At 37.2% G+C, this 20332-nt stretch overlaps 2 protein-coding genes across 2 annotated transcripts in view; one reads left to right on the forward strand and one right to left on the reverse strand.

The window, feature by feature from the left end:
* TRMT5 (tRNA methyltransferase 5) overlaps positions 1-20332 on the forward strand; it is a 55326-nt gene that overhangs the window by 31175 nt on the left and 3819 nt on the right. The window lies entirely within an intron of this gene.
* MNAT1 (MNAT1 component of CDK activating kinase) overlaps positions 1-20332 on the reverse strand; it is a 113840-nt gene that overhangs the window by 17407 nt on the left and 76101 nt on the right. The window contains exon 7 of the mRNA XM_058162932.1: positions 14464-14585. Coding sequence (XP_058018915.1) covers positions 14464-14585 — 122 coding nt within the window. The remainder of the gene's footprint in view (positions 1-14463; positions 14586-20332) is intronic.

Genomic DNA, 20332 nt, shown 5'->3' on the forward strand with positions numbered 1-20332 from the left:
CATAACTGTTCTCTTTCAGGAAGTCATATTATCCTTTCATCCAGTCTACAATATCCAATATTTCATCCAACTACAATATGGGACTGGAAAACCTAACTCATTTTCTCCAGCTGAAGCAATGTATGAAAATGTCATAGAATCATAAGAAACTGTCCTATAGCAAGTCAAAGCATGATTCATTTGGGTCTGGATGACATAATCCAGGACTCTATCCTCTGTGAATTTTAACACAGAGAAAACTCAGCAAAGGTATATTGGCTTGAAATTCTGAAAGTTGGAGATTTCCCAGTTTGGAAAGATATGTTAATGCCATTACTGGTAGGTAACTTTCCAGATCTTCAGGCAGGGGCCCTCTTCCAATCCTACTTTGCTGAAGAAAGCAAGGTGAAAGAACTTGGAACTTTCTGAATGCAAAGAGTATACTGTACCACCGTGTTATGATCATTGAGCAATCAGCCCGAAGTACAAAAATTCTCTCCTCTGAATGCTCTATTACAGGGGTGTCAAACTCAAGGCCCAGCGACTGGACCCGGCCCACGGGGTGCTTAGATCTGGCCTGCCACCCTGAAAAAAGTGAAGGAACATCCCCCAGTGCCTCTGCCAGCAAAAATGGAGCTTGGAGAGCTGCACTTGGCCTGCCCGGGCTTCATTTTTGGCTGTGATGGCCTCCTGCAGCCCTCTGCCAGCAAAAATGGAGCCTGGGGAGACCACACATGGCCTCCCCAAGCTCCTTTTTCACTGGCAGAGGACTGCAGGAGGCTGTTGCAGCCAAAAATGAAACCTCAACAAGCTGGCCACGCCCACCTTGGGCATGTCCACCCTGGGCACACACACACCTAGGCCAGTGGTGGGTTGCCCCTGGTTCGGACCAGTCCTATAGAACCGCTAGTAAAACTGGCGGGTGGCTCCGCCCACTGACAAACGTCATCAAAACTCTTTTGCGCATGCGCAAAAGAGTGTGCACACAAGCAAGTGGAGGAGCACGTGCATGCGGGCACAACGTGAACTTGTAATAAAGGTAAGCAGAACCCATCCCTGACCCAGGCATGCCCCCCAGGTCAAACATAACCCTCATGCGGCCCTCAATGATATCCAGTTTGACACATCTGCTCTATTATGTGGGTTCTTTATAGCAGTAGCAGCAACAGCCTACACATCCTCCCCCCCTCAGGTAGCCAGCTAGCCATGTAATCTGTAATACCTAGAGGAAAACTTCAGAGCAAATCTTCAGAGCATTACCTTGTGAAGTGCTGAAGCAGTTGCTTGGGCAAGCTCTAAAGCTCCTCTAGATAGCCTGATAGGAACATAAAGGGCCTGCTCCCAATTTGCCATGTATTCTGGTCCCTAAAGCAGCTGTATTTTATTAGTTGGCTGTGGCGTGATATAGTCCCAGTTACTGATACTGATGAATGTTGAACATGAGTGACTAGCTCAAGTCACCCAGAGAGCTTTCAAAACTAAGAGGGGATTAGAATGTGGGTCTTCCTGATGCCAGTCTAGCAGCTCATCTTCTACAGCAGACTGGCATTCAGAATAACAGAGTTGGAAGGGACCTTGGAGATCTTCTAGTCCAACCCTCTGCTCAGGTTGGCTGTCCAATCTCTTCTTTAAAACTTCCAGTGTTGAAGCATTCCAACTTCTAGATGCAAGTTGTTCCACTAATTAATTGTTCTGCCAGGAAACTTCTCCTTAGTTCTAAGTTGCTTCTTTCCTTGATTAATTTCCATCCATTGTTTCTTGTCCTGCCCTCAGGTCCTTTGGATAATATGTTGGCCCCCTCCTCCCTGTGGCAACCCCTGAGATATTAGAATACTGCTATCATGTCATCCCTAGTCCTTCTTTTCATTATACCTAATTCCAGCAACCGTTCTTCATATATCTTAGCCTCCAGTCCCCTAATCATCTTTGTTGGTCTTCTCTGCACTCTTTCTAGAGTCTCCCTATCTTTTTTACATTGTAGCGACCAAAGCTGGATGCAGTATTCCAAGTGTGATCTTACTAAGGCATTATAATGTATTAACTAACATTCATAAATGAAGATCACAATATTTGAACAAATATATGAAAAGATGAAAAATGAGCTGGGAGATTACAAGATAGAGGAGGAAGGAACAGAGAAATTCTAGCACAAGAAAACATATTTTGCAATTAAGCAACTTTTATATGGGAGACGTATAGGAACTGTAAGGGTCTCACAGGTAAATGTATGGCTGGAAAATATTTAGATATGGCTAATACATTTACAGTTATTTTTCAACCACTACACAGAAATAAAGTAGGATAACAGAAGAAAGCTATTGTATCTTTTAAAATAATCTACAGAAAAGAAGGGATGCTTGGGCTTTATTCTGGCTCCTTTCAAAACTCACAAATTTGACAGATCTAATTCTTTATCCATGCAGTAAGTTAACTGTCTTGTGGCTATGGAAGGGAAAACAGACTAGCTTAAAAAAATCACTGCATTTCTTAAATGGAAAACCAAATGAGTTCTGCTCCAAAACATAATCCTGTAATTTATGATTTAGTAAGCATTTTATTAGTAGTTGCTCGTTGTTTTAGAAAACTGTCACAAATCCAATCCCCTTGGAAAAATACAAATTGGAAACATTTTTAAAGCAAATTCTAATCAATTGTTATCACAATGACTTTTCTCATAAATATTTATTTTATGAAATCCAACTCTTTTTATTATTTATATTTTTTCTTTTTATATTGTTAAAAAAACCCAACTCTTACTCAATTACCATAAAGAAATTAAATATGATACATACTGTAAATTGAAAAGAAAGTTTCAAGTTCTGATCCTGAAGATGAAACTCAAATACTTTGGCCACCTAATGAGAAGGAAGGACTCACTGGAGAAGAGCCTAATGCTGGGAAAGATTGAGGGCAAAAGAAGAAGGGGACGACAGAGAACAAGGTGGCTGGATGGAGTCACTGAAGCAGTAGGCGTGAGTTTAAATGGACTCCAGAGGATGATAGAGGACAGGAAGGCCTGGAGGAATGTTGTCCATGGGGTCGCGATGGGTCGGACACGACTTCGCAACTAATAACAACAATTGACTAATACTATTGACTGACTGAAAGTGAAATTCTCAACTCATAATATGGTATAAATTGGAATAGAACAGATTTTAACTGAATATACATGCATGAATTTTATAGGAAAATTGTTCCATATAGTTATGAAACTGGAAACCAAACCATTTTCATAAGTATTTATTTTTATTACAAGACTGCCTTCAGAATTTTCTCCCAGCCACAAAATCATATAATCATAACCCTATATTTTTGAATTTTTTTTAAATAAGCCTCTGAAGCAAGAATAAAATAAAATAATGTTGAATAAAACATGAAGCACCGGGGGCGGGGGTGCAATAAAAATAAAGCAACTGATCAAACAGAAGAAGCACACAACATACACAAAATAAAACAAAATGGAGATCAAATCTGTTACCAACCAAAGTAGACTATTACCCACAATTATTAGGTATTACCAACCAAAATAGAAAATGGTAACCATTTTACCAACTTTTCTTTAAAAATGAGAAAGATATAGAATGATTCAGGAGTCAGGGTACAATTCCATCTCCCTCTCTCTCACACATACACACTCACACACCATTGTTGCCAAAATGAAGAAGTGTGTGGGGGGAGGCATGTTGATATTTCGTATTGTAGATGATGAAAATGTGAAAAGTATTAAGATAAATATGCTAAAAATAAACCATACTTTATTGACAAGAAACGTCCTTGCCTATGAAAAAAATACATATACCAGAATTCAAAAATAACTCTAAATCTACTATTTTAAATGAAGCATTCACATTTTTGAGGTACTTTTAAATACTGTAGATATTTTTTGTTCTCTGTGTATTTTATTTCAATTACTTTAGGTAGTGGAAAAAATAACTCTCTTGATGGCATACTTTCAGAGTTTTTGATATTACTGGGAATAAAAAAAATACTTCAAAAAAGTAAAGAATTCAGTATTTTTTAAAGATCACATGCATGCACGTGCTTCAGGACTATCAATCTGAACAGAAAAACATTTCAGCTCTGCACCATAAGAGCAAAACTGCTTATTAAAACATTAATCACAGTTCATTACATTCTGTCTGCCAAATATTTCCCATTACATCACTGAGAATGTGTATTAACTAAAATCTGATTCTGACAAGTTACAGAAGTATAGTGTTTCTGCAGTTCAGTCATATGCAATCCACTTTTTTCTTTTGTAAACTTAAAGAATTGATTCTGCAGTAGCAAGCCAGTAAAACTATTGGGAACTGGTAACCACAACAGGATTGATTCAACTTGTGTTTCTTCTGCAAAATACTTCAGAAAAATATACTGGACCGCACTATTAAAGATTGTTCAGTTTATGTAAGACGGGTAGTCAACCTTTTTATACCTACCGCCCACTTTTGTATCTCTGTTAGTAGTAAAATTTTCTAACCGCCCACCAGTAACGTGCCGTATATCATCATCTGTGCATGCCTCTCGCGCATCATGGATTGGGTTTGGGGGGGCACCGGCTACCAGCTCTGCTTGTCTGTTACAGCTGGGGGGAGATGCGCAAGCTATTCTGGGATGAGGCTCTTTTGTTGGCGGTCGCATTATAGCACCATTTAGTTTCACTTACGTAACGTGAACTAAACTTATGCACGGGTGATACAAATAGTATATTTTCGGAAATTTAAATTGTCACAGGGAATTTTATGAAAACCTAATGAAAATGTTTTTAAATAACGCTATGAATTTTTTTTAAAAAGTCAATCAAATTAAAAAAAAAAGGAAAGTGCTTCAGTATCAGACAAAACCCCTACCACCCCATCATGAAAGCTGGAATGCCCACTAGTGGGTGGTAGGGAGCAGGTTGACTACCACTGATCTAAGACTATGTAACAACTTTTAAATCTGTGAAACTATACACATCTGAATGCAAAATGACATTGTCTTGTGATAGGGAGCCTTGCTTGGAACAGTATCCTGCAAGAAATTATAATGAATAAAAACCATACGCCACTCATCCAGTGATTTTTTTTGCATTTAGAGGCAGTTCTGTAAAGATGTAACATGGTTATGCACCACCTAGACTTGACAGTGGTTATTCTGTAGAACCATTTTGATTTCATAACCAACTTTCCCCATTTCTTGTCATTATCTGCAAGCATTAATCTTGTCTCTCTTGATACAGATGCATACACACAAATGATGCCACATGTTTTAATATATAATTACATAAACTGCTATATACAGTAAATACACACACACTTTCAACCATGCACAAAAACGTATGAGTCCCTTTTCCAAACTCTTTTAGTTTGGTGAGACTATGTTCCATTTATTTGAATGCAATACTTTGCTTAAGATTATGTTTTTAATCCCATTAAATTAAAAGTTAATTGATATAAATATTGCATGTTAGCGATCATCTTTTCAGGATGGTGGAGAATAATTTATTAGATTGCAAGTTACTACTTCATTATGAAAGACTTTTGTGCGCATGTATGCATAGAGATTACTCAAAACATCCTATACAGTAATGTGAAATATGTATTTCATTGTAAAATGGTTCTAATACAGACCTTCCTAAATGCAGGAAGAAGACCACAGATTGCCTAAATTTCACAATTGCAGTGGAAAAGGCAGATCTTGCAACCATTTATTCATATTACACTCCATAACTCCCTTAATTACTAAAATGAGTGTAGAGCAAAACTGGAAAACCTGAGTCTCAATCTGAAGCAGTTGTTTTCTTCCAATAAAAACTCATGTCAAATAAATATGAAGAAAAAAAGTTAAAGAATGTTTTTAAAAAAATACTTCACAAAGGATAGGAGCTCACGAGACATTTGATAAATGTCTCACCTATAAAATGAAAACATCAAAATAGCAAAAGGATACCCACCCTTCTCTGCAGATTCTACACATTAAGACACAGAACATTAGGGTTGCACAGAAACCCATATTTAAAGGGAACCTTGTGATCTGGCATATGTGTGGACATGCATGTACAGTAGCAACTGCTGAAAACAATATAAGGCAACTGCATCTTTTCCTGCACTCTTGAGACTCTAACTTGAGAGGTTAAGAAGTTTCCAATAGATACTAAATGTACATCCACACACATTCCAAACCATATTAGAATAACGATCTCAGGATAGTACTAACGATATTTGCTCACTGCGGTACCAGTTCCCCTTGACAGTAATAGACGAAAGGACAAAAACAGAATAAAACTGTCTCCTTCTCCCATATTCTCTCTTTCCCAACTCCTGAGTGCACTGAGAAGATAAAAGCTAGAAGGCTGAGGTTGGTTTCCTCCAGTGGTGGCTGCTGTCTGTAATGGGGGTAGAGAGCAGCGCTGCAGAACCATGCCTAAGCAGAACTTTGGACCGCAGCAAGTAGAATAACTTCTAAGGCAATGTCTATGAAGAAGAGGTTTGGTAGGAAAGCCTGTCATATGCAAAAATCCCCCATACCTTTGGATCCTCGTCTGTCTCCTCCAATAGCATCCTACTGCTAGTAAAGAACAAAACGGGTTAAATGACAAAAGTTAACCACTGTAAAGTGGATGTATGGGAAAGAATGAGAAGTCTTTTGAACTTAATAATATCTAGAAAAGACAAGTTAAAGAAGCATTTGGAGGTGGGGAGAGGAAAAAGAAGAAGAAAAGTAAAGCAGAAGGCAAAATGTTTTTAAGAATCTCTTGCACTCTCACATAGATAATTTTAAAAGTCAACAAAATCAGCAAAGCAATATATCTGTTTGCTCTTGATTATATAAAAGAAATGCATGTATTTATTTTCCCTCTTTGTCTTTCTTTCCAAACTTTCCATAAAGTGGTTAAACTAAATAAAGTAACTACATTGTGTTCTCCCAATTCTGGCTTAGCCTCAAGAACAGAGAAACAAAGCACCAAAATACCCATCTGTGAGACTGCAGAAAAGGAGATAAGCAACAGAGACATGCCATCAATTCTGCTGAAAGACTGAAGTCCTCTTTTTTCTGAAGTGTTTCCATTTTAGTCATCTCTTTTTGGAACTGCAGTTTATCATTAAAAACTGGTGGCTGATTCCTCCATCTCTAAATCTTTTTTTCCCTTTTATGTCATATCATTTAGATTTGAAAGCTGCAGGCAGTTTGTCCCAGAATGATATAACTAATAGTTATATCAGTTTTATCCTCACTAATTCTATTAATTTAAAAAATAGTTTCCATATATCTAGATGAAAACCTTATTGTATTTGCTTCCTTCAGCGAGTTTTGTTTAGGGGGACTGTTGAAGTATATAGGGAATTATGGGAAATGATGGAAAGGAAACACCTCAAATAACTAGAATTAAGTTCAGTATAACTCCTAGTATGCTACAATAAGAACATAACAGAACATGATACACATTGAGCAACATTAACTCTCAAATACATTGCAGAACAACTCCATCTTGGCAGGTTTTTAAAAAGCTACCAGAGTTGGCCTCAGACCCACCTCTGATGAGGAAGCTATTCTATAAAATGGAAGGTTACCACATAAAAACAGCACTCGGAGATCTCACCTTTCCTATAATAGATTCCAAAGCCCATGGGATTCAAGGAAACAATCCAAAAGATAGCTTTAAAATCCAATTTGGATTTAAAAATTAAAATAAACTCTCTGCATTGTATCTAAAAATTTACTTTAAACCAACACAGTGCCTGCCATAGAAATATTACATACTTGAAACTGCTTCTGCTGTGTATGTCAGCATACATTGTCTAGTAACTGCAACTTCCAAGTTGTCTTCAAAGGTAGCCTCATGAAGTAAGTCTATCTGGGTGTTGATAATGGCATGAGTTAACATCATTAAGCCCTCTCCATTTCTCCCTCTCTCTTTTTTTTTTTTATTTAAAAAGTTTTACAAAAAGAAATGTTTCCCCCCCCATCCCCTCTCCCTTCCCCCTCCCTCAAAAACCCCCCTCCCCCCCAGACTTCCCAGAGCAAACACAAGGTATAGTTCAAAAAACTAACATTCATACATTAAATTTTTAAAGTCTAACACAATTATAATCCTTCTCTTTCACATATCCTGACTTCCTTCTTTAAAGTCAAAAATTACGTCCTTCATTCAAAGGAAGTCTGATATCTCTTAGTCTGATATCTATTTTGAATATAGTCAATCCATTTTTTCCATTCGTTTAAATATTTTTCTTGAGTATTGTCTTTCAAAAAGGCTGAGATTTTGGCCATCTCTCCCAAATTAGAAAGCCCTCTCCGTTTCTCACAAACAAATCTTCAACATGCCACTGCAATTGCCCTGTCTTTCTGAGAAATTAGACATTTCTTATATCAAAAGCCCTAAAAGGTTTTCCAAGAACCATCAGATCTTCAGGAGCTGATTTTTAAAGGCATTTCCTCCACTTCATTTTTTTCAACAATTATTGTACTTCATTACATTCTGTTCCTGAACATTTCATATTTCTGAGTAATGAGAAAACATACCTATATTGAGAAAATATATCTTTAACAAATATTACACTCCAGCATTGTGAAGGCTCTACAACTCTCACACCACAAAAAAAGCTATTCTATAATAAAATAGTATAATTACATTTCCTTCAGTGACCTTGTAATCTCTGGAGTATTTACTTTAGACTAAACAACTCTATTCAGCTGCCCTGTGTCTGACTGTCAATGAAAGAAGCTTGTTTGACAACTGCTTGGGGCAGATTTTTTTTTCTTGCCCATGATTGCATTAAAAAGAAGTTAGAGAATATCACACAGATTATAGGCGAAGTATTCCGAGCACAATAGCTTATGTTCAAGCACTGAATTAATTCTGAATCCAAATGCCAAGAAAAGCAATTATTATAGACATTTTGGTGTCAGATCCAGGTTTCTGAAGTTAATCTAGCAGGAACTTACACAATTATAGCCAACTTGGAATATAAGTAATTGTACAGCCAAGCGTATGCTTCTCTTTTTTTTCTTTATACATTTTCCATATTTATTTATTTATTGCCTTCATAATCCTCCTGAGACTGTCAATGGCTACAGAACATCCTTGGATAGTGATGCACTAATCTAGGTGATTCAGAAGAGGGATCTTTTGAACTTTCTACATTGTATGAGGAGCAGTAAATATAACTAGATTCCCTTATCATTCAATATGTTAGTTTAAAATTAAGCATTTCTCCACTAACTGACCTTAAGAAGCTCTGCAGCATTCAGGTTCTCAATATTCTAGCTGAGAACAAAACTATTAGAAGATACTGAGAACAAAAATACTCCAGAAAAACTAGTACCACTTTCTACAAGGAAACAAACCAAACTACATGCTTCAAGAGAGTGTAACAATCCTTCCCCTTCTCAAAACAGACTCTGGGCCTTAAAGAACGAACAACATAAGTTAAGGAAGGGCTTCTTGTTGTTGGTAGTTGCGAAGTCATGTCCAACCCATCGTGACCCCATGGACAACATTCCTCCAGGCCTTCCTATCTTCTGCCATCCTCTGGAGTCCATTTAAACTCACGCAGACTGCTTCAATGACTCCATCCAGCCACCTCATTCTCTGTCACGTTCTTCTTTTACCCTCAGTCTTTCCCAGCATTAGGCTCTTCTGCAGTGAGTCTTAAACCTACCTTAAACAGCCCATCTGGGACAATGTGCATAGTCAAGCTTCACAGCCAATTTCAATCATACTGGATTCTTATAAGTGGTGAACATATAAAGCTGCTGGCTGGATGAGCTGTGTACGTATTCCAAAAAAGTGTCTTTTGCAGCTTTCAGGTCAGCAGAACTGGAATCTCTCTTAAACTATCTAACCATTAACCTCAAAAATTCTCTGGGCTGCAGGCTGAAGCTGGTATATGTTGCAGGCCAACAGCAAATCCCACGACCACTTCAAAAAATCCAGTCATCAGTCAGGTCTTTGAATAGAGGTAAACCACAAACACTTTCCATAAGAAAAATTAAATGTAGAACAATTCTAAACCATGCAGTGTTTTTCCTTAGCTGTCCCCTTTCTGGTGGCCGGAATAGATCACTAATGGTGAAGAAAGCACATTCATCAACTAATGGACCGCTACTGAGGGGCTCTAATGGAAACTGTAAATTGCCTTTCTAATTTGGCATGAGCACCTTGCAGAACTGCAGTATATACTTAAAACACAAAACAAAACAAAACCCAAGATTTCTAATAATGAAAATCAGGCACAAGGCAGACGCAAATAGTGGAAGAAAAAGTGAAGCAAATTACTTTTTACTTAACAATAAGAGATATTTAGCTTTACTAAAGAGATCTGAAATATATAAAGCTATCTCCAAGTTAATGAAGATGTCAACCTGGTATGCAGCTGCTATGAAAAAAGGCAAATTCCATGCTGTATATCTTTAGGAAGGGACTGAAAATAAAACTGTCAGTAATTATAGTACCCTTAAAGAAATCTATAGTATGTCCACATCTGAAATACTATATTTTGTTCTAGTTGTCAGATTTAATGGAGGATATATAATACAGTTGGAAAAAAGTGCAAAAGAGGCAACCAAAATGATTGTAGGGTTTGAACACCTACTGTATTGAGAAAAGGCTAGAATGCCATGATGTACCTATGTTCATTTCTGTAACCTTATTAGAAAAATGGGCCTACTCAAATATAACTGAAGTAGCTCCTGAAGTTCCAAAACCTAGTGACTTAAAACAATATTAGGAAAATATTCTTTTCAAACTATCTTTCTATATCTGTGATGCCGAACCTATGGCATGTGTACCAGAGGTAGCATGCAGTGGCTTTTCTGTGGGCGCGCGAGCCTTCGCCCCAGCTCAGCTCTGCTGCACATGCGCACATGCCTCCCACCAGCCAGCTGGTCCTTCATGTCTCTTCTGCACATGCAGGGGGTGGGGCACACACAGGGTGCTGTGCGTGCATGCACGTGGGCAGGGCGCATGCAAGGGGGGCACACATGCATTGCATTTTGGGGGTTCAGGCAGGCAAGTCCTATGAATTGTGTACATTATATTTTTCTCCCACCCTTCCTCAAATGGAAACAAACAAGCTATCCCCACCCTCCCTTTTATTTACACAATAAATTTGTGAGTTAAGTTCAACTATAAACTGGTAACCAGCCTAAGATTGCCCAGTCAGCTTTGTGGTTTGTGGCTGAGTGGAAATCTGAACCCAATTTCCCTGATCTCAGTCCAACAGTCCGGTAATTAAATTCACGCTGGCTCTCAAATGTAAAATACAGCCTAAACAAGGAAAACAGACAAAGCTGCAGAAAGATAGACACCGGAGCCTCTTAGTCTAGAAAACTATTTTTGTACTACATTAGATGATAGTCAGTCTTGACAAGTAAGGAGTTCCAATGGCAATATAGGTGGGTGGACAGCTGCTGCTGAGCACTCACTAGGCCAAACAAAGGAAGAAATGAGCAGCCAGAAAAAATTAAATAGGAGACTGGGGGAACTGCTCTTCTGGAGTTACAGCTGAGGTTATAAACTGAATATTGGTTAGTACCACAGTGCATTTCTGATAATGTTGGGTGTCTATCTAAAATATTCAGACTCAAAACCCAGCTTAATAATGATGCTGTCTGGATTGCTCAGAGTAAGTCTACTTCTTAGCTTCACCTACCTCACAAAGTTGCTGTTTAGAATAAGAAGAGGACATAAATTAAAGTTAACATACAATATATAGCATCTATGAGACTGAGCTGTACAATAAAAAGCTCTGGTGCCAATCCTGTCTTTCATAAGCCTTATAAAGGATGAGTCAGGCTTTACTGCTGGGGTTTCAGGAAGGAGCACAATATGGACTTCTACATCAAGGAAATTTGTTTTATCCAAGGGGTTTTGCAGCATAACAATTTGTTGTCTATGGAGATTTTCAATCATCCAGGTCATGGTTGTCCCAAAGATGTTTTTCAAAAGGCAACTGAACTTTTTTTCCCCTTGAAAATGTTTAGCTTCTCATCAAAGGATGAGAAGTGAAGCCTTTTCAAGGAAAAAAAAAACAAAGAAAGTCCGGTTGCCTTTTGAAATGGGATAACAACTCCTTCAACACATTTTTTCCATGTCATGGCAAAAGGCAGAACAATAATAAAGGTAATGCTGAAGTACTTGGCAGTTCTCTTTTATAAGGTGTTCCAGAGATAAAGCATAAATGCATTATAGACAGCAGGTATCTTCTCAAAATGAATAATTAGTAGGGCTAAGATGTAAGTAATGTTAGTCATCTAATGAATCAACTGACTTATTCATTAAATTTTAAAATGGGTGGGTTTAAAAAGCACTAACCATACCGATCCAATTTTATAACCTTTTTTGCAGCAGTCATTAAGCAAACACTGCAGTCTTAAGTGAACCCCTTGTTTGCTATGAGACGTTTCTGCAAAAAATGGGAAGTAGTGTCTGCTTTCAGGAAAAATGTAAATCACAATCATGTGACCTGCAAAGAGGTGTTAAATGCAAGCCAGTCACTGAGCACCCAAAATGCAGTCAGGATGGGCAACTTCAAAAATGGATCGTAAGTTGGGGGGATCCACAGTGGTGAAATTCAATTTTTTTTACTACCGGTTCTGTGGGCATGGCTTGATGGGCGTGGTGTGACTTGGTGGGCACGGCTTGGTGGGTGTGTCAGGGGAAGGATACTGCAAAATCCCCATTCCCTCCCCACTCCTGAGAGAAGGATATTGCAAAATCTCCATTCCCACTCCATTCTGGAGCCAGCTGAGGTGGTATTTGCCAGTTCTCCGAATTACTCAAAATTTCCGCTACCAGATCTCCAGAACCTGTCAGAACCTGCTGGATTTCACCCCGGGATCCACCATAACCTCTAATGGTTGCTAAGCTTCCTCTTGTAAATCAATTGCTGCTGTGTTTTCTTTTCTTTATAACAATGCACAGTAGTCACAACCTTAGAAGAGGCTTCTTTCTAAAGGGAGGAAGAATGATGTTTCTACAATGGGCTTGCCATTTGTGGTTTTTAACTTAAAAATTAATTAATATATATTAAACATAGTGGTGTGGTAGTGGTGCAGTGATTAGAATGCAGTATTGCAGGGTAATTCTGCTGACTGCCAGAAGTTTGATACTGACTAGCTCAAGGTTGAGTCAGCCTTCCATCCTTCCGAGGTCAGTAAAATGAGGACCCAGATTGTTGGGGGCAATAGGCTGATTCCGTAAACCACTTAGAGAGGGCTGTAAAGCACTGTGAAGTGGTATATAAGTCTAAGTGCTATTGCTATTTTTTCAACATTGCCATGTAATTATCCTTTAGATTATTAATGTATCTATTAGATACCACAGGTCTCATTAATAATTATACATGTAGTAAAATAAATTAATGTGTTACTATTTTGTTTTTTGTTAAATACTTCATTAATAAGAATAAGTGGTTTAAAAATAGTTGATTAATTTCAGTGTTTTGCTGGCAAGTGCTGTATGCTAGAATTTATTTCATACATTTTGCTGAAAATAAATTTGAAACTCCAGCAAAGAAACATGAAATGACAAGAACCCAATAGGCCATGACATGCTTAGTTCTTACCAAACATTTTAATCTGACATCAAAACCACTTCTAATACTACCTACTGATAATATAGTTAATTCTTTAACCAACTCAGTTATCTTATTTTTATTACATTTGACATTATACTGCTGTTTAACACCAGTGTTCTAAGTGGCAAGGTGAGAAAAGCTGACTAATTGAATTTTATTTATTTACACAATTAATATTCCGTATTTCAGTTTACTGTCCAAGACTGCCTATAACATTTCTACTTCAGGATCAGCTCTGTACTCCTTAGATTAAAAAAACTCTTTCAACTATGTACTGTATCTTTAAACGTTCAATATAAACTCTTGAAATTTATAGGAGAATGCATTGTATTTTAAGCTGTAGATTTTCCTCACAAAATTTTCATGAAACTTGCACAAGGATACATGCTCACAGCAACACCTAGAAAAAGGTTGTATGGGAACTATCAGTTATATTAGCTAGACCTCATATTTATAGTTAAAAAGATGCTCAGGCAAAAGTTTTTCCCCTGATAGAAAGAATCCAACACTGAAACTAAAATCTAACTTCTCTCACAATGAAAAGCCAGCCCTAATATTTTTATTGGCCCACTGTTCTTAAGCAAATCAAGATCCAAAGCTTCATATGTATATTTTTTTAAACTATCCGCAATTGAAAATGAGCAGCTATTTCTCCTCAACTCCCTATAGCAACCTTAAAACATTAATTCAATCTGGCAGAATTTTCAACTGATATATAAAATACTACAAAACCAAAGAAAAGTGTGGAACAAACAAAAATCCCATTTGGCCGCCCAAACAAAACATTGGTTTGGACAGGATGTTGTCTATTTTGTTACCATCTATTTTGCTTTTAAAAAAACACACTGCTTTGAAAAACAAATAAGGTGGTAAGGTTCCCAGTAGGGTGCAATCTTAAGTCAATTTAAACAAACAAACTTACCCTAATTTCCCCAGCAAATCCACCTCTGGAACCAATGGTCCATATGTCTCTACTTGCAGTGGCTTATAGTCATAGAGTACTTCTTCAATCTTTTGAACAGGCACTAAGGAAATATGCTGACCCTGTTGAAAACATATACGGAGATATCTAAGTTGTGGTTTAGTTTAAGTGATTCATAACAAGACGCTGTTATTCTTACGAAAGCTGAATTAAAACTTTAGTATTATACAATCCATTTTCTGCTTCTAACATGAAATTCTTTCCAAATATTTTAAGATTAGAAAAATAATGGTTTGCTAGCTACAATTCTTAAAGAGAGAGGTGTGAAAAATAAAATTAGTTAATACCAGATTTACATTAACTAAATGCAGCTCTGTTACAGATGAATTTATTAGATAAAGTTTCATTTCTCATAAGCAATACCAAATAAAATAATCAGAACTCGTCTGCATTTGCTTCAGATGAGCAGCGAATAAATTTAGCAAATACATAAATAAGTAAACATAGTAAAACACCATTACAGTTGTTCATCAACTGTTTCTTGAAAGTTCTAAATGAGAAGTGAAAGTTACTTTTGCATTATCCTGCTATCTATCTATCTATCTATCTATCTATCTATCTATCTATCTATCTATCTATCTATCTATCTATCTATCTATCTAATCTCTAAACTACCATAGGTAATGACTGCAAGACTTGATGTTTGCTGTAACATTGAAATTAATTCAACAAATTCCTACAAAACTTTTTTAAAAATTGCATTTCTCAAATTAGCTTTCAGACAAAAAAGTGTCTTTAAAATTCTTCAGGGTCTCAGATTAAAGCAAGTACCACAACAGTATCAAAATTTGAGAGGCCACTGGAGTTGGGCAGCTATAATGAATTTAAAGAAAGAAATAAAATTTGTTACAGTCTATACATTTTTCCCTTTGCTGTTCAGCCATATTATTAACAGAAATAGAAGCTTCGATATAAAATAACTATACAAAAATCAAGTTTATGTTTATCAGAGTTGGGAATAATTACACAAACCTACAGGCATATCTCTCCCTCCAAAAAAGCCCTGCTGTGGTGCCTCACTGTGGCAAAAGGGATAGTGTTTAAGATTTGTAGGGCTGCCCACCTTCAAAAAAAATTCTGGGCAGCTTGCAAGAATAAAACCAATCAAATAAACAAAACCATAAAACCCAAATCTGGCAACTCAGAATATACTCCTCCTTATATATTCTCTCATCTCAACTAAGCCAACTCTTGGGGGGGAAAGGCACAACAAATTATACACTTCTTGAAGAATTAGAAGTTCCCTTCCAGTTTGCATTGATTGCAGTTTATAGCACATTACTCAAATACTAGATTATAATTAATTATTTGATTAGATGAAATAAATCAGATTCAAAATCTTGTTCTGAAGTTATATTGTTTCAAAGATTTGGACTGCTCATCAAGATAATATTAACTCTAGGTTGTAATCTCATTTTTGCATTGTTTAATCCTAATCTCTCACTTCCTCAGTATCGCTCTGATGAAATTGCGCAGAGTGGGCTTGCTCCAAGACAACCAAAAATTGTCATTTATTAGGAGATAGATGAATCTAATACAATTTCTCTGCAATTTCCAGATAAAGTAAATGTCTGCTTAATATAGAAGTATCAGCCTACCTGCCTATGGAGCACATTTAAGGATAGTATTACATGGAGCTATTGATTTTTTTCCCCACCTATTCCATCAATACATCAAAACATTCTGGATTGCTGCTAAATTTATAGCAGCAGGTATTGATTATGATGGGGCAGAAGAGTTAGTGGATGCTTCTTGAAACAAAACACTCCTTATTTTTCCATTTGAAGCTCCAGAAACAGCTGTCAAACTCTCATTTGTATTCCATCCACACCCTGACATAACCATGCAAAATTTAACAATAACTAAAGAAAATATATAACACCTTATGGTGGTCTTTATTTTGGTCCAACTTACTTAGGTAAACAGAATTCATTCCTGGAAATTTTGAGAAGGCTCAAGTTCAATGGTATAGGATGGCTTCGATTTACTGAGTCCCAGCCCATGGTTTGACATTTCTATTTAAAGGGCTTCAAGTACAACTGGAGAAGAGAATTCTGCCTGAAAACTTGAGCAAATCCTGGATTGATCAGGATTCATATCCTGCTAATTAGTTCCACAAATAGCACACTGGCATTTGAGAACCATAAAAGTATAAATACAGATGTTGATGGAAAACCATACTAAACCTAAGTAGCAAGCAAATAAAATTCACCTCAGCTTAGTAGAAATGATGAACCAGTTGACCACATACAGGCAGTTCTCAACTTACAGCCACAATTGAGCCCAAAATTTATGTTGCTAAGTGAGAAATTTGTTAAGTGAGCTTGGCTTCATTTTTCAACTTTCCTTGCCACATTTGTTCAGTGAATCACCTCAGTTATTAAATTATTAACATGGTTATTAAGTGAATCTGGTTTCCCCATTGACTAAGCTTGTCAGAAGGTTGCAAAAGGTGATCATACGACCATGGGACACTGCAACTGTCATAAATCTGAGTCAGTTGTCAAGCATCTGAATGTAAATCACATGACCATGGGGAGGCTTCAATGGTCGTAAGTGTGAAAAATGGTCATAAGTCTCTTTTTTCATGTTGTTGTCACTTCAAACAGCCACTAAGTGAACTCTTATAAGTTGAGGACTACTTGTATGTGCTTGTTCAGTCTGCTATCCAAGTACCAACAGCAGATAAGAAAGAGACCACGGCCCTAGCTTATGCTTCTACTTCCTTAAACTGGATTGAGCAATGTTACTAAAAGGGAATATACACGAATATACACACAGCAGAATATAATCAATTAAAGCTTCAAGAACGCAATACAGTACCCCAGACTGCCTTCGCAAATTCATAAGGGTGCCATGTGATCTTATTTATTTTTTTAGACATTCATTTGTGATATATTATCTTCCCAGAACTGGATTTTCAGCAGTCTTTTTTGCCTTGAGGGTACTGTGGAAAAAATTACTATCACACTAATACCATGATAATCTTTGCAACCAAATGATACTTTCCTTTCACTTTCTGTAACTGATCACAATAACCAAGCTTTTGAGTTCCTTTTAAATCGAAGTTAAATCTCTTTCAGACTGAAAAATAGTAACTAAATAAATAAAACTACTGAAGTGGTTTTGGATATCTTGTCTCCTTTTCGAGAGTGTTCAATTGCGCAGGTCATCAAAGGTCATAAAGAAATAATTTTGTTGAATGTTGAATTAAAACATCAAACAGCAAGATAAGTGTTGAGATTTTTAAAAATCACATCTATGGAGTAAAATAATGGAATATCTCATTCTGTTAGTTATGGAATATATATACTGAAAACAAAACTAGATACTAGCAGCTAATAACATTTTTGGAACACAGATAAAAATGATGAATTACTTTTATGTAAATGTATATTTTATCCATATGTATATGTGTCCGTTATTTTTCTCATAATGGCTTCGACCCAAATATTTCTGGTGAAATTGAAAGAAAATTCCTGATTGATAAAAAGCCGCTATAAATTATTCTGTGTTTTTGTCCTGCTGTTTCTCTCCCTCTCCATATTCTATCACTTGTAATCTCCTTGATGACATTTTGGGAAACATCAAGAGGCTAAGATGGATGAATAAATTTGTGCTAATCTATTTCTGGTTCTAAGCTTACATGTTATTAATTATGCAGTTTGGTTGTTCCCTGTATCCGTCTCAACTCATAATATGACCCCTATCAAATTCTACAATTCAGTGTACTTATACATACATGAAATATTGATTGTGGGAGGGACCATAGCTTAGTAATAGAGCACAGCTTTTCCCCACATAATTTCATTTTACTATATCTCCAGAATTAGGGAGGAAAACAAGGGGAGGAGATCAGGATGCAGCCAGTGAGAAAATTCTTGGCTAGAACACTGGGAAGTCAAGGTATAAGAAGAAATTTTTATTTTATTTTATGTTTAATCCTATTTTAGGTGTACATAGTTGGATACTCCAAACAAAACTATTGTTCTGTCCCACTCGCCTCAGTCCGAGCGATGACTTAATTAGCCGGCAACTATCAGCTCTGGCAGCAAACTAGCGAGCGTCTGCCAAGTGTCTCTATTATCTCTCTTGATGCCGATGAGTCAGCCAGGAAACCAGGAACAAACAGGACTTCAGCTCTAGTTCTCTCCCCCTAAGCAGCTGGTTTGCTCGCCACGAAGCCCTTGCTGCTTTTATATCCTGTGGGGTGTGGCTCCATGACTCAGCACCTCCTAGGCCTGTCCCACCCCTGCTTCTGTTGTTCCCGCCTCTCCTGCCTACGAAACCTAGGGTCCAGCAAGGCCTGATTGCCATCAGCCGGGTCTGGAGGCGTGGCCTGGGGGAGGAAAGAGTCAGGGGACAGAGGCCTCGTTATCTCCTCCACCTGGCCTGCCTCTGGCTCCTGGAGCTGAGCCAGGGAAGCCGGTGCTCCAGAGGTAAATCCTGATGGCCCTTCCCCCTCTTTCCGAGTCACTTTCTGGCAGGGGGCCCAGCTTGGGGGGCGCAGACACAACAACTATTCATAAAACAAATATTTATTAAGTTCAGTAGGAACTTAAAATTCTATTCCAAACACTTATTTTCTGCTGTATGTATTCAGTTCTCTCTTGTGCTATGTTAGAACAAATAGGTTTTTTTTTTTAATTTCAATATGTGCTTGTACTGTATTCTTCGCTATAAAATGTGGGCACATTTAATCTACATATAACACAGAGCATGTTCACTAACTTTTAAAAGTAAGCACAATACTCTGAAGTAATTAGCAGAGAGATCTGTTTAAAGACTAACATCACTCTGAAGCCTTTTTGGAAATAGCTCTCCAAACAGAAGCACTCAACTTTCCACCTGTTACTGTCACATATGTTCATGCCACTCAGGCACATTTGCTAGTGTACATTCCTGTATTTACTAATTAATCTCTCCATTGCTCTTTCCCAATGGCTATCTGCCATTTGTAATGTGCGTCCCTTTTTCATTTAAAGGGATAAAGGAAGATAACAGTTTCAATTGAATTTTCCTTGTCTTTTTCTTACGAGAAATCAATGCCTATAAAATGTTGATATTCATTGTAAGGCACCTTAAAACTGAAAAGCCAAGATATGGAGTACATTTTTTTTTCTTTATATATGAATCTGTTTCAATGAATTCTGCATAAATCTCATGACTTTTATTGTACTGATAATTTTATAATAAGCCTCTTATCATGCCGTTCATTAAAAGCACCACATTACTAAACTAAGCTCCCCACCGCCCAAATGCTTTAGAAAGTAATACATTAGCCAATGTCCTAACAATTATAAATTTGCTGTACATTTTTAAAAAAATAATATTTAAATCTCCAGGGAGTCAAATTTACATATTCACAAAAAAGGTTAACTGTTGCATGGCTGACTTCTCTGACCTTGCCTCCATTCTGCCACTTTCTCTGTTGGGATATGGGGGCCAGGATGGGGGGAGAATCACCTATCAGATATCGCTGGACTAATCACACTCAATGTAGGGATTATTTGCCAAGAATATGCCACTGAGTGCTAAAACCCACACAGGAGATGGGCTCCATTACAAGCAAAACGTTTAGAGGCATGGCTCAGTGATAAGAATTTGGGAAAGTTTTTATCGACTTTTGTCTTACTTCATGAAAGTGCTCAGGACTTGGATCATTTTAGTTACCAATAGTACTCTGACTGAAGAAATTAAGTGAAAGGAGGTTTCAGATTTCTAGGGGTGGTTTGTTGAAGAAAGAATGAATTGCATTTGACCCATTTCAAGTGAGATTACAAGTCATGTTTAAGTACTCTCCCTCCCC

This window comes from Ahaetulla prasina, chromosome 1 (assembly GCF_028640845.1).
Source record: "Ahaetulla prasina isolate Xishuangbanna chromosome 1, ASM2864084v1, whole genome shotgun sequence".
NCBI classification, from domain to species: domain Eukaryota; kingdom Metazoa; phylum Chordata; class Lepidosauria; order Squamata; family Colubridae; genus Ahaetulla; species Ahaetulla prasina.